The following is a 15,376-nucleotide window of genomic DNA, read 5'->3' on the forward strand; positions in this document are numbered from 1 at the left end:
CAATATAAACTGTTTTAGATGAGGTGATGTTTATGTAGTAGTCAAAGCATAAAGTTCAGCAGGATTCTCTTGAAAGATGATATTCTTAATTTGAATAAGACAACTGCTAATGGCCTTAAGGGTTTCCAGCATACCTAAGAAAGATATCTACCCAGAATTTAAAATAAATTAATTTTTAAATATTCAGCCAGAGCACTTAGGATACAGGAAAAAAAAAAAAAAAAAAAAAAAAGAAAAGAAAAAGAAAAAAAAGTATCCAAAATATCTTTTAGTCCATAGAGCAAAAGAACTAACAAAAGGGCAATATATTTTACAGACCTATATAATTACAAGATAATAACATATATATAACAAAATAAATATGGGAGATTAGATACCTTTTCTTCAGGTATACTGTAACGTACATTTTCCAAAAACACTGATGTATTTTCCACATTTGTATATCGTAAAAGAATATGAGCAAAATCTTCTTCACTGATAGTATTCATTCCATTAGAGTAGGAAAGGAATTCTATTTCTAAAACTTCTGTTTGGAGGTTATCCATGAACCTATGGCAAAAAAGTAATAAAGAATGAGCAAGATAAATAAGGAGTAATGCTAACAGAAAATGATCAAATATTCACTGTCCTAGAAAAAGTTATACGGAAATAATTTAATTACATGATGACCCGAAGCTTCATAAAATTCTACTCTATAAATGGAAAGAAAAGAGCACAGGTTATAAGAGGCTTTACCACTTCAGGACTGTAGCACCCAGGGCAAATAACAGCTTCACAGGGGCTAAGTTTCCTCATCTATAAAATGGGGATAACAAAAGTACTTTGCAGAGTAGCAATGATACTTAAGTTGCTTGTTTTTATTATCATAGCTTATTGAGACTAAGAAATTGGCAACATATTTTCTTCTGAATATACAGGAGATAACAATCCAGATATTCAGACATTTTTTATCACTCACTAAATTCCTGTCATAATTATTGATGAAACCACTGGTATGTAGGTACTGATGGAAGTGGATATTTATTATATAGAGTATCTTCAGTTAAGACGAAAGTAGCAAAGAGGTTTAGCGCACTAACAATTTTCAATAAAAATATATAATTAGGCTCACCTATAAAAATCTTCAAAGTTGAGCTCAGCTTTTCCTTTCTTTCCAAAAAAGTGTACAAGAAGTGTAGTATCTGCTACTAAACTTGTGATGTCATCAGCACGCTTAAAAAACCATAATTTAAAAGTTAGCTTCAGTAAAAGAAACAGAATAGGGATACCCAATATCCCTCAAAAAATTTTATCGACTTTTAAATGTCAAGAATGTAAATATATTAACATTAGAATGAAAAACACAGGCTATATTAATAAATGAAATTACAGTTGAAATGAAGCTCAAAGTTTGAATATAAAAACTTAAATGAAACTGATCTTTACCAAAAAATTTTAAAGACATGAGAATTTTTAAAAAGTTTTCAACCCTGAATTATGCACATGGGGTATGTATGAAACTATGAAACTATGAAAAATCATGGAAATCCTTTAGTAATAATCTAAATATTCTATTTTTATTTAAGTAATCCAGTTTAGATTTTCCTAATTAAACTGAAAAACTCATTTATTTAGGATGTTCAAAGAGGTAAATTCTCCAGATGTACTGAACACATGGAGCAGACACAGAATGGCCTCAAGCTTCCTTCAGCCATGATACTTTTCTATTATATTCTAACTATTCCATAGCTACAGCACTTTAAATAGACAATACTATATTTTGAAAGAGAAACTATAGTAATAACATTACCTTGGAATTTACATCATATATGATTTTTTCAAAGAAAAGTCTTACATAATTTTTTGAATGGATAAGAAATTAATTCCAAGGGATTTTTCCTCTCCCACTCAACTTGATAAACTAAGTTCCAACAACCATATTCTTAAAACTGCTTGATTATAGTCCTCATAAGGTGTGATGTCCTATGAGAATCTTCCCTTTTTCCTTTAATGTGCTTTACAGGTCCTCCTTTTTCTTCCCTTCCTTCCTTCTTCACTTGGCCATTAACTCAGACCTAAGTTATAAACTCGGGTACAAAAATAACTCTCCTATACATCATCCTAGGAAATGTAAAAAAAATAAGAGGTTAAACAATACCATCTATTAAGAAAGAAAGCTGTAGAGGTCCACTAAAGGTACAGAGTTGAAATGTATTACTTCTTGGCCACAATCTTGATAATACTTCAAAGGAAATATAAGACACAGAAAACAAATGCTTCTCTACAAATGATCAGTTTTCTTCTACGGTAGCAAAAAGTCTCATTTCACCCACCTTCCACATACCAAATTTTTATTGCTTTATCCCTCTTCCCAATATTTCATGAGATAGCTATTTCATCCTTCAAAACATCTGCTGGACCTTTATTTCCTTTCTCCATGGAGCAAATATTCTTTTCTAATGACTAGTATGGAGTAACAGAGACTACGTCTTCTGATTTCCTCTCCAACATGCCGTCTTTTAATCCATTAAACTATTTGTCTACAATGATCTCTTTGCTACTTTGATTACTCACGTCTCTCTTAAAAATTCCAGCATGTAACATACCTATATTTTACACTATCTAAAATCATTGAAAGTTTTTAGTAACCATCTAAATATCCTATGTATATTTAAATAATTTAGTTTGGATTTTCCTAATCAATCTCCAGCATTTAACCTCCTTATAATTAGTTTGGAAGAGCTCTACTACTACCACTCAGTTTAGTTTGCTAAGTCCCAAGTATTCTCAGTAGTTGGAATGCCTGAGACGTTCCCTATAACACAACCAACTTGATGATCTGACAGTGGTTTGATCTGATTGCAAGGGGAAAAATAATGCAGTCAGGTAGCTAAGTGCCACATACTATCTTCTAAATATATGTTCTTGAACAAACTTATTATGAATGTTGAGAAATATTAGTGGTGCCAGCCTTTCAGGTCACCCCATGTGAGAAGAGACTTGTGTAATTTGAGTAGCTCTCGAAAGGCACTACTTTCACCAGCGGCTTTAAGCTGTGGAGGCAGAGTACTCTCATAGAAAGAAGGCAGGATTTAAAATCAGAAGACCTGAATTCACTGGCTTTTTGATCTTCAGCTTCCTTCTCTGTAAAATGGGAATAATACTATCTATAATTACAGTTTTGAGGAAAAAGTTAAAATATGAGTGTAAATTAAGCATAAAGGTGTTCTTACTGGTAATTATAAGAAGCAAATGCCTTTGCGACATCTGATGTCAATTATAGATAGTCTTTTGTGATTTAGTGTAGTCTAGTTTAGTCAGTTTATTATCCATGGAACAGCTTCAATTAGTAGGGAGAGGAGATATTTCAGAAGGCATGCCTAAGTGAGCGTAACAGTGGAGACTCTAGCCTGTTAGCGTTAAAAATCGAGTATCCACCTGGAAGCTAGAGGAATGCAGTGGAAGGAAAGGGGACAAAGTGGATAAGGAAGGGGGGTGGTGTTTTCAAAAAAGTTGCTCACTTCACAAATAAGCAGTAATGTGGTGAGCAAATAAAACGAGTTTGAGAGTCAGAATGCTGGCTTTGAATCCTGACATATTTAAATGACCTTGGGGAAGTAAATATTTGTGAGGATATTACTAACTTCAGGAATAATTACAGTACCTACCCTAAACGGTTGTTGTAAGGGCTAGACAACAGATGTAAATCATTTAGCACTGTGACTAGCATACTGTAAATGCCCAACAAATGTTAACTTTTATTATTTATTTTTGCCAAATTAACATATTTCAGGAATATGATAAAAGACTGGACAAGACAGAAAAGATAATAATGTCAATGAAGCTTAATGGGAAAAAATATTCTTACGTGGTATACTCTTCTTATTTTTTGTTATTGAAATTAAACATGCTATATAGATCTAAACAAAGAGCCCAAAATGAGAAGTTATAAGAACACCAAAAGTTAGTGAACTCAGATAATATAATTAAGGAATGTTTCTTCCAGTGTTCTTACGTCCTTTACCTCAAGACATAGTACAATAAAACGAGATGGCTTTGTTTCACACGTTTTAAATAATGACCTCATTCAGCCAGTTTTTCTCATGTCAACTGAGTGGAGCAGATCTTTACTTAACGGTCTTTCAGCATCAAAACCTTACTTAGGCTGCACTTATCCATGTAATCCAGACCCACAGAAGCAGAAGTAACAGTTTGACATCAGAGAAAAAACTAGAAATTGGAAATGGAGAAAAATGTGTTGCCCCGTTCAGTGAAAACAGTACTGTTCAAGTCGCTGAAGACTACACCAGTGACCAAGGTATGCTAACAGTGATATATAACATAAATCACAAGAGAGTTGAGACAAAAATAGAGACTTTATCCCTTTGATTGTGCTCTTTGTTAAAATAAAATGAATTCAGGTGTTTTCATAACAAAGCCAGAAGAAGCAACAAAAGAACTCCATGGGCCATTTACATGAAAAGCCATTATTTAACTTCGTTTCGATTAAAAATTATTCTGAATAATCTCATCAAAAATGAAATAAATTAATAAATTCACATGAAATACAAATTCATCGAACTATTAAAATAGTTTAAAGGTAACCTCCCAAAATATTTTTATTGATTACAATGTGATAATAATCTTAAGCTCTATCCAAGGGCTGGAGGAAGTCTTCAAACTCTTGATTTATTACTAAAATTTTTGAATAATCTACTGTAATAATAGTAGTGTTTACAGCAAATAAGAAAAATTTTAAATTTCTTCTGTAGAACTCAAAATAGTGTTTATAATTCTGGTACTGAAAGACTGTATTCAATGGTTACATGCTATACTTATCAAATTGTACTAAAAACTTGTTATATATGATTTTGATTAGAAAATGGTGTCAGCTGTGGCACATTCAAATTTTCATTATGTGGTTTTATAATAACTAAAAAAACATGGTTTAACTATAATTGAAAAATCTATGGTTAGAAACAGCTCTGGATTATGAATATGAAAAGCTAATATCTAATTTACATACAGTATTTAAAGAGAACTACTTTATCTCCATAATTACATCTTTTTTTTTTCATAATTACATCTTAAATACGTAATGAATACAAATAGATTTACAAGTCTTCTTTCTGAACTAATATGAATCCTGAATACTAATACTATAAACAATTCAATGTTACACTGGTATATGTGGTAACCCATAAGGAATTAAAATTAGTTGTAACAACTATAGTTAATTCTCAATTATTATTCTTTATTGTGGGAGGGTAGTAACAAAGATAATCCCCAAATAATTATTTTACTTTGGAACACAATATAAGTTTCTTTTTTTCCCCCTCCTTTTCTTTTCTTTGGAATTTCTTCTCTCCATCAGATTTACTTTTATGATGTTTGAGTCAATTTATTAATTAATTTGGCAACTTATGATCACAATGTTGATTGATTACAGCCAATGGTGTGCTAGTAAATGGTTTCTTCACGGGGGAAAAAAAAGACTGATTTGTAATGGTTGCCAATTTCTGTGGCACTAATACTCCTACCACAGCCACTTTCAATATCACAGAATGTCGAGTAGGGAAGAGATGTGCAGAATTAGATCTGTGATGCTGTAAAAGCAAGCTCCAGCATACCTCTGATGCAGCCATAAAGATTTTCCTAAGATCTTAACACAAATCTTAGAATCTGAGTATGCAAGATCTGACTGGTCTTCTATTATCAAACCTCTCAAGATTTAAATTAAATTCAACATCTAATCAGCAGATTTTGTCTAACTGAGAATTTCTAGCAGAGTTAGATGGGATTAAAGATAGGCTGGAGCTTGGGAGGTAGACACTCTACTATGGGGAGAGACAACAGTGGCATGACTGTTAATTTGAAGCCCGAAAGCTAGATAGTTGGCTTGCAGGAGCTCTAACGGAGAGTGTTTCCAGTTCTTATTTTTAAGCACCGACTACTTAATGATTACAAAATAAAGCACTTATAAAATATCTGGAAATGGAACATCTGCCACTTCGTGCCTCAACATGGCTCAAACTTAAAAGGTAACTTTAAAGGGTAATTGTTGGTCACAAATTTCATGAGATTTACATATTGCAGATTAAAAATAGGGCACAATTCTTTATTTATTTGCTTTGGGACTTTAAAGTTGAGCACGACTGACAAAATTAACATTTCCAAGTGTTCACCCTTTTCTAGGGATGCCCATTGAGTAATGCTGTATACATGGACAACAGAAGTCACAACTGATTCCAGTTTACTTCTCTAGATATTTTAGATGTAATTTTTAAAATCCAAACTTAAAGTTTAGTAAAAGAAACGAGAAGCCAACTTGAAAGAGAAAAAGATAATAAAAAAAAATCTCTTAGTATTACTGAAAAATCTTTTCTAGTAGGATTTATTTTTTATTAAAAAATTTTTAATAGGAAACATAAATCAGTATTTAATCTACAAGATGTAGCCCATTTTTAAAAATCACATATCTCTATTGACAGTGGCATAACAAGAATGGGATGGAGGAAGTTGTCCACCCCGACTCCAGCAATAAGGTGCATGTCTGTATCAAATTTAAAACAATAATAAAACTGAAATAAGGTCAGTCTGCTTTTTATTTTTACCATTTACTGGCAATCTTAAACAATGACAAGGTAAAATATTCCTCCCTTCCTTGATTGACTGTTTCTACCACACATCTCCCTTTACCTCTATTTCTCTGCCCTTGGTAAGCCACTCACTATTAATACTAGGAAATTTAATTGATTAAATCTAACATAATTATAAAGTCAGCTATCTTTTACCAAGTGAGACATTTCAGCATTTCATGTAAAATTGTAATTGTAAGGTTAAAAGATTCAGTGAAACTATAAAATATTACTTGCAAATTCCTAGAAAGTGATCCTTAAGTAAAAAACAAAAAAAACCCCTACTATTTCTTTTTAATTAAGTTGGAAAGTCAGTTTTATACAATAAGCAAGTTGATTTAACATAGACTATTACAGGTGATCTCGTAGCCCCTGTCAGTACAGCCGACATATTCAAATACACAGTTAATATATAGTAATTACTGCTTTATTGAAGAAAATGGAAAATATAAAATGCATTTTTTGTTTCATCACTGAGGCTGTAAAATGAAATGAGAACTAGATTAACAAAATAGGAAATACTATAAGGACCTTGTGGTTTAATTATACCTCTGCGAAGTCTGAAAAGAGTGCTTGGCTTGTATTACGTCTCAATGTGTCCCAATAGCTTCTGGAGACAAGTTCCTCAGCATCTGTTTTAAGTACCTGTAGAAGTTTTAAGAGGCACAACTCAAATCTAAAGAATAGTCATGAAGAATGATAATTTATACACTTTAAATCTCTTCTAGCCAACTTTGAAAAAAAAAAGAAAACACATTAGCTTATCTTTTTTGTTTTCTGCTGCACTCAATGGTATTTTATTACACTGCTGGTACTTTCAAAAGTATAATGGTATATAATCACTATTTCTAAGTACAATGCGGCTTTGTCAAAAAGAATCAAATTCTCCAATCCCTCCTTCACCCTTCTACTTAAACATACATAACTTCCAAGAAAGTTTGAAATGAAAATTTTATTCATAACTTGTGTGAAGTATATTCATATGGAGAAGATTTTGCTAATTTTGTAGCAACTTGTTAAAAATCATCCTTAATTTAAAAATAATTATTGTTGGCTATCAAACATTTTATTAGTGTATCAAAGAATCAAAATGACCTTATCCATATTTTAGAGAAATAAAGTTTAAATTAATCCAAAGCTTGTCAAAAAGAAATATACCTGTTTAAGTCAAACCACTGGAAGCAGGGTACTTAGGGATTTGGTAGGTGTGTGTATTCTGAACGGATAAGGTACTTTCTGATCTTTATTACAAGGATAGAACACTACCTTTTATCTCAATATTGGCAAGTTTGAGAAGGGAGATACCAAGACTATGAAGAGTAGATCATCCCATGAAAATGTCGAACTACAAGCCTAACTTGGATCTCTGTAAACAAAAAAATTAAACAGTTTGTCAGAATTTATCAGGGATGATTTCACAGGTTATTAGACTTGGAGGTCTTCGGGTTATGGTGAGAAGAAAATGCTGCATGATGTATTTGGGAGTGACAGGCTGGTAATAAGAGAATTTCTCTTTTTAAAATTTTGTCCTAATTTTTAAAAGACTGGTGCCACTAATAAAATTATAGTGCATCTAGAATTATTTCAAAAATCTTCTAAATTTTTAATTCACTATTAACTAAAGACCACTGCACACATTTTAATAAAATCTTAATAAAATGTTAATAATAAAGGATTATTTAGCAGCAATCACTTAGATAACAGACATAACTATTACCATAAATATAAATAAAGCAACATGACAGAGATTCTGCTCATCACTCCCTTTAGTAACTAAATAAATTTTAAGTAAGCAGTTATAAACTGAATACGTAAAATTAGTTAAATATAACTAATGTAGTTCATCTTTTTATACAGGTATGTAATAATCTGAATAAATACTAGCTAGATTAAATGTTTACTGTGCAGGGCTGAGCCCGTGGCACACTCAGGAGAGTGCAGCGCCGGGAGCGCAGCGACGCTCCCGCCGCGGGTTCGGATCCTATACAGGAATGGCCAGTGCACTCACTGGCTGAGTGCCAGTCAAAAGACAAAAAAAAAAAAAAAGATGTTTACTCTGCAAATATTATCTATATATTTTGAATGTGGATGAATGTTTTAACGGTAACTTAGAAGATTAATGCATGATAAAGAAAGAGATTGTTAACCTACCAAACTATAAAATAAGGCTTACTGTGCACTATTACTAGGAGAGTAATAGGAATGATTTGCTTTGTGAAAACATGCCTCTTCCCCACTCCAGGCACTGGTCCCCAGCACATACAGACACATACACGTTATAAAAATATTTACAACATATTAAGAGATAAAATTAGTTTAACAAACCCTATGTTTTCTGAGCATAGAAAAAAAGTAAAATATATTAAAATATACTGATTATCTCTGGTGGGGTTAGGATATTTCTTATTTTCTTTTTGCTCTCCCATATTTTTAAAAATTTAAACAATTTAAAATTTTAAAAATTTAAAAATTTTTAAAAATTAAAAAAATACCTATTATCAGTATAATATACAACTTTTTAAATTAAAAAAATCTTATTTAGAACATAACAGCTTAATAAGTCCCCTCTTGCAGAAAGCTTTCATCATTTACCTCGAGAGTAAATTGTGCTAGAATATATGACTGAATTGCTATAACTGGATATATTTGTTTTTGTTTTACCTTATAGCATCCTTTAAATTATAGTTTCAAAGATAAGGAACTATATCCTTACAGCAACTACTACTGCAGGAGAAAATACCTAATAGATTGGTGATATGCCAGGTATACTCAATTGACTCCTTGTGTCTGTTCTGCAGGCAATATTTAATTTTTTAATCAATAACTTGGCTGATGAAATTAAGAGTAAATTTTCAGAACATGAAAAACTAGTAGGAAGTTTTAACTCCAGAAAAATATAATACAATGGGATATTTAAAATAAGCTTGAAGTAGCCATGAAAATCAGACTAGATTTTAATAGCAAGAAATGCAAAGCAAATACAAAACCAGAATATATGCATACAGGCTAGGGAAAGACTGATGGGGGAAATGTCCAATGTAAGTGAGCATGAAGATGGCTGTGAAACAGATAGTTATGATGCTTTGACATGTAAATAGGAGGGCAATTTGCAAAGACTTCCTTAAGTCTTCTCAGTATCTTTGATTACTATCTGGGCTTTAGGTCCCTTTAGTAGAGCATCATGTTAAGTGTAGACCTTCATTTCAAAGAGATAACAGATAGTTCAGAAGAACTTCAGAAATGGATGGCACTGGCAATATAATGTCCTGAATACATCGTACCCTGTAAATCTGATGTATTTTTGCCTAGGTTCAGTGTCTGTTATTGGTAGGAGTTCCTTAAACTTGTTTTGGTCAAGAGGGAGGGAGGGAGAGAGAGAGGGAGGGAGACAGGGAGGGCGGGAGGGAGGGAGGGAGGAAGGAAGGAAGGAAGGAAGGAAGGAAGGAAGGAAGGAAGGAGACTGATATAGAGATGGTAATATATCACTGTGGCAAGCAGAATAATGGCTCCCTAAAGTTGTTCATGTCCAGACAGGCAAATACCATATATATTTTGTGGGTATGAGATTACGTGATTTAGGAAGAGGTGACATGAAAGAATTAAGTGAGTAAAAAATGGGAAATATGTAGGTAATCCTAAATAAACATTGATGGTATATATTTTAAAAGTCTAATTTTGTATCAGAAAAAGAAAAAGGACAGGCAACATTGTACAACAATTTCAAGTACTCATGCCTGGAAAAGAATGAAAGATATTAAAGCATTTTAAGACTCTAATTTTGAGGAAAGAGTAAAGACACTGCCTAACCTATGACTTTTATTTTATTTAATAAATATTTAAGTATAACTATTAACATTTCAAGAATAACAGCACAAAGAATAGAAATGTAGTAAATGGCTTCCAAACTAAAATAGAGGAGAATAAAAAGAGTAGAAATAAACTTGTTAATTCAAAAGGCAGGAAAGCAGAAAAGAACAGTATATAGAATAAAATGATTAAAGTAAATTCAAAGCAATTAGTAAATACAGTAATGTAAATTGACTGAATTATCCAATTAAAAAGCATAGATTGTCAACCCAGATAAAAAGAAGCCAGTACAATTCACAAAATATGCTGTTAAGAAAGACATGCCTAACAAATAAAAAAGGAGAGGTTAAAAAAGGTATAAAAGGCTTCTATTAATGATAGACTAGAAATTAGCACCAATCTTCTCATTGAAAAAAACTGAAAATGCTGGACAAATGTAAAATAGATACTTGTGCCTCTACTTAAAAGCATCTTAAAGACATTATTTGCCTTTGGCACTGTGTTGACATTTGCACTAATGGTGCAAAAGCCATGGTGGACAAGACGCTGGTGCCTTAGTACAAATGAAGCAGTGTCACCAAAGACCAAAGCCATTACATTCTTCAGTAGTCATTACATTCTTTAGTGACACACACTTGCAGTAAAAAAAAAAAAAAAAAAAAATCCACTTAAGATGTACTTACTGAAGAATAAAACCTACAATTTTGTTAAACTGGCCTTTGAGTACACATCTTTTTAATATTTGTTGTGATGAATGGGAAGTATGCATAAAGCACTTCTGCTACATACCGAAGTACTATGGTTGTCTTGAGAAAGAATATCTGTGTGATGGTTTGTGTTGCAAGCTGAACTAGCCTCTTTTTTCATGGACCACCATTTTTACTCAAAAGAACAACTGACAGACAAACTATGGTTATTCAGACTTCAGTATTTGGCAGACATTTTTTGAAAATAAACCAAGTGAGCCTGTCACTTCAAAGTAAACAACTGATAGTATTTGTTGCCAAAATAACATATTATAACAGATTGAATGCAAAAACAGCTATGAGAAAACAGCTGTCTTCTATCAAGGCAGACATCAAAGAGATCAGCAAAGAATAAAACAACAATAAAAGTAAAACAACACCACTCTCCTCACTACATTTTTGAAGTTATTTTTCATAAAAATGTTTTGTTATATGTGATAAGTATTTTTATCATTATTTTGAAATGGATTGATAAATATTTTTAAATTCCCAGCTTTAATTTCTAATATGGTAAATATAGATCAATGTAACCCAAATAAACAAAATCTCTTTTGTTTCACATATATGTGTAAAGGGATCACAAGACCAAAATGTTTGAGAACCACTGCTTACAGCAATAACAGTGAATGAACAAGCACCTACAACAATGCAGCTGAAATTGACAATCATGATGTTGAGCCAGAGAAGCAAGACAGAAAAATTCGTATAATATGATGCCATTCATATGAAGTATAAAAATGGGTGAAACTACACTATATTGTTTAGGATGCGTATGTAGGGGATAAAACAACAAAGCAAAGCAAAGAAGTGATTTACATAAAAGTAATGCTTGTGGTTATCTTTCAGGGCACAGTGAGGGATCATGATTGGAAACACATATGAGTGAGCTTCTTGGGGTATGAAAAAAGTTTATTTCTTGATCTATATGCTGGTTAAATTTTATAATTATTTATTTGTATTTACATTTTATTTGCAGTACATTTCTATTTCTGAACTTAAAATATATTTTAAAAATCAGGGAAAGCTTCATCACAACTATAGGAAAAAAAAGAAAATAAGAAAGCCAAAAATAGAAAATAATTCAAAATACTAATCAAAATAAAGGCGGTATATTTATTCTGATAACTAAAATAGATTTTAAGGCAAAAAACATTTCTAGAGCTCTAAGGATAGTATACAACAGAAGATTCAGTTAACTAAGAAGATATAATCTATATTCTTATGGACATAATAATGCATCAAAATATATAAAACAAAAATTAAGAGACTGTAAGAAGAAGTTTACAAATCTATCATTGTAATGTATAATTTAACGTAATAATTGACAGATCAAGCAGACAAAAACAGTAATGACAGAGATGATTTAAAATACATAATTAACGTGCTTGGTTTTACACACTAACACACACACACACACACACACACACACACACACACACACACACACACACACACTCTCTCTCTCTCCAACCCTGTACCTGAAATTGGAGAATACACATTCTCCTCAAGTACAGATCACTTATGAATACTGACATTGTATTAGTCCATAAACAAGTCTCATCACATGTCAAAGAATTGGTATAAAAATTAATACATTTTCTGATGGCAACTAAGAATAATCTTTTAAAAAAATCATATAAGGAATGCCAAAGTCAAATATATCTGACTTTTGTATTATTTATTCTTTTGAATTTTTTATACCTCTTTTCATTACTGTGGGAAGATAATCAAGAGTTCACTATGAAATATTAAAAGAATCAGGGTTATTTGGAACATAAAAGGCTATAAGGTAACAACTATCTTCATTGACATAATTGAGTATGCTCAATTTTGCACTGTAGCAGAAAATAATTTGATTGAATATAGGCAGAATCTATCATGAGTGATTAAATTTTGGAACAGGCTATTACAAAGGTCGCAAAATCTTTATCTAAAGTAAAAGCCAAGATGGCCATTGCCTTTCCTGAAGGAACTTCTTCCTAAAGGTAGAAACTGGCTATTATAAATCTCTTAGGTTATATTCAGCTCAATGATTTGCACTCAAATGAGATAGTTGGTCACTCCAGTTAATCTACAACTTTGGAAACTAGCAGATAACTGTCAGCTAATTCAAAACATTATACTATTTGTGTAATACTTGCATCAACGATATTTCCTATATATTTTCAGGCTGTCTAAATTTTTTCTAATTCTAAATAAATTTTCCTTGTTTGCTTGCAATTCTTGAAAATAGTCATTCCTTTCTGAGCAAAAATTTTCCTACTATAAGAAGAAAAGTTATTTTATATAACCAACTCACTGCTAAGGAAGTTGAAAAATCACGTAATCCATTTAAGACTGTGGATAAAAATGACATCGAGTTACATCACTTTAACATATGCACTTAACCTATGGGGAAAAAGCTGTCCAGTGAAATTGAAAATAGAAAAATATATATTACCACAATAAAATGTAAAATCATAAATTTACTTTCCTATTAATTAAACAAGCATAATGTAAATAAAATATGCAATTTTTATTTAAATTTTATTTAAATCTGCTGCTCACTATTATTCTCTTAATGTCTGAGTGACTGTGATTTGTATATGTAGTTTAAACTAGAACTATATTAGGATCTATTTCCTTTTAACAATATTACTCTGAGATGTATTTTTTTTAAAAAACACAATTATCCTACATAAAAATTATTTATGAGAGTAAAGGAAAAATAAAAATTGTCACAGTTAGAAAAATGGCTCATACAATGATGACATATTAGATTAGAAAAATAAGTCATAAAGTCATAAGTATTATCAATATTTACTAAGTTTCACAGTGCATATGGCATTATCATCTGTGAGATTTTCATCTTACACATTCTTACAAATTTTGGAAATGATTAACAGAGGAATCCTTTAAATTTTTTAAGAAAATGATAGACTTTAATGAATAACAGTATTGAATTTGGAGAAAAATTTTAAATTATCTTGTAAGAGAGAAAAACAATTAGTCAATAATATGGGTCCCATTGACTTGGTTTGTTCCCCCACCTATTCTAGGTCCATTCCTATGACTACACAAAGTATCCTGGGTTTACTTTATGCTGAATCAGCCTCCAGAATATGTTCAAATCCAGAATAAGAGTTAGCTTTTATAGTTTGGAATTTTGATTAAATATTCAGTACAGGAGGCAATACATCTTTAGAACTGTACACTACAACTAGAACACTTTCAGCTGGATAATATTGAGTCAGTCACCCTGAATTCAAGGGCTTCTCAGGTGGAATTTCTACAATTTGAGGGACCCACTTAAATGACTTAAGTATTCCTGGGGCAATTAAATGAACTGTGCCTATTTATACTAAAAAAGGGCCACGGCCAATTCTTAGTTATTTAGTAACTGAGCTAATCAACAAGCTCTGATTTTCTCAAGAGAAAAGAAAGAAGAAGAAAGCTCAGCATAAGAAGAATACATTTGGAAGTTCATTTACAGGAACTTCCAACTTTTCAAGACAAGAGTCTGAAAATCATAATCCTCTTTGAGAAATAACATGATACACTAATACATTAAACATATCAAGGAGCACCTTATACCAGATTTTCGTACAGACCAGAGGAAGTAAGCAGACAACAAAGGTTTTAGAAAAAAATTGTGAGAAATACTAAAAACTAATAAAAGTCTATCCATTCATATACTTTATTAGAATTGAACAAAGACTATATATCAGATGAATGGATCTAGTTCTCAAAATACCTGTGTTCTGCAGGAGCACAGGCTGAGAATCTGCTTTATAATTTGTACATAGCTCTTCAAATACTGCTGAAAAATATAAAATTTCAATTATCCTAGCAGAGGTTTTGGTGGTGGTTGTTCACTGACCTTTCCCTTATTTTAATCTAAAGTTAAAGATATACAATGGCTCTGTACATTTTATTCTTCTCCTAAATCTAGGAAAGAAATGTAAAATTTTGGCTTGATTGTACCTTACTATATTTAATAAATTTCAAAACATTCTGAATAGCAGATAACAGCTTTATAAAAAGAAACAACATTATCAAGTATAACAGGTGAGGGCTATATACATAAAGAACATTTAAAGTATTGTACATACACTATTAGTAGGAGAATGGTATCCATAAAGTTGAAGACGCTGACATAGAGCACAAAGGGCCAAATGAAGTGTCACATTTCAGAATGAACCCAAGTATAGCAAAAGAAAAAAAGAA

General features: G+C 31.6%; 1 protein-coding gene across 2 annotated transcripts in view; it reads right to left on the reverse strand.

Moving 5' to 3' along the window:
• MICU3 (mitochondrial calcium uptake family member 3) overlaps positions 1-15,376 on the reverse strand; it is a 94,874-nt gene that overhangs the window by 13,304 nt on the left and 66,194 nt on the right. The window contains exons 8-11 of one of the 2 annotated variants that reach the window (XM_063077206.1): positions 15,262-15,300; positions 7,167-7,262; positions 1,112-1,212; positions 378-549 (exon numbers count right to left, since the gene is read on the reverse strand). In XM_063077206.1, the coding sequence (XP_062933276.1) occupies positions 378-549; positions 1,112-1,212; positions 7,167-7,262; positions 15,262-15,300 (408 nt within the window). The remainder of the gene's footprint in view (positions 1-377; positions 550-1,111; positions 1,213-7,166; positions 7,263-15,261; positions 15,301-15,376) is intronic. The other variant, XM_063077207.1, reaches the window with a different exon arrangement.

This window comes from Cynocephalus volans, chromosome 13, assembly GCF_027409185.1.
Source record: "Cynocephalus volans isolate mCynVol1 chromosome 13, mCynVol1.pri, whole genome shotgun sequence".
NCBI classification, from domain to species: Eukaryota; Metazoa; Chordata; class Mammalia; order Dermoptera; family Cynocephalidae; genus Cynocephalus; species Cynocephalus volans.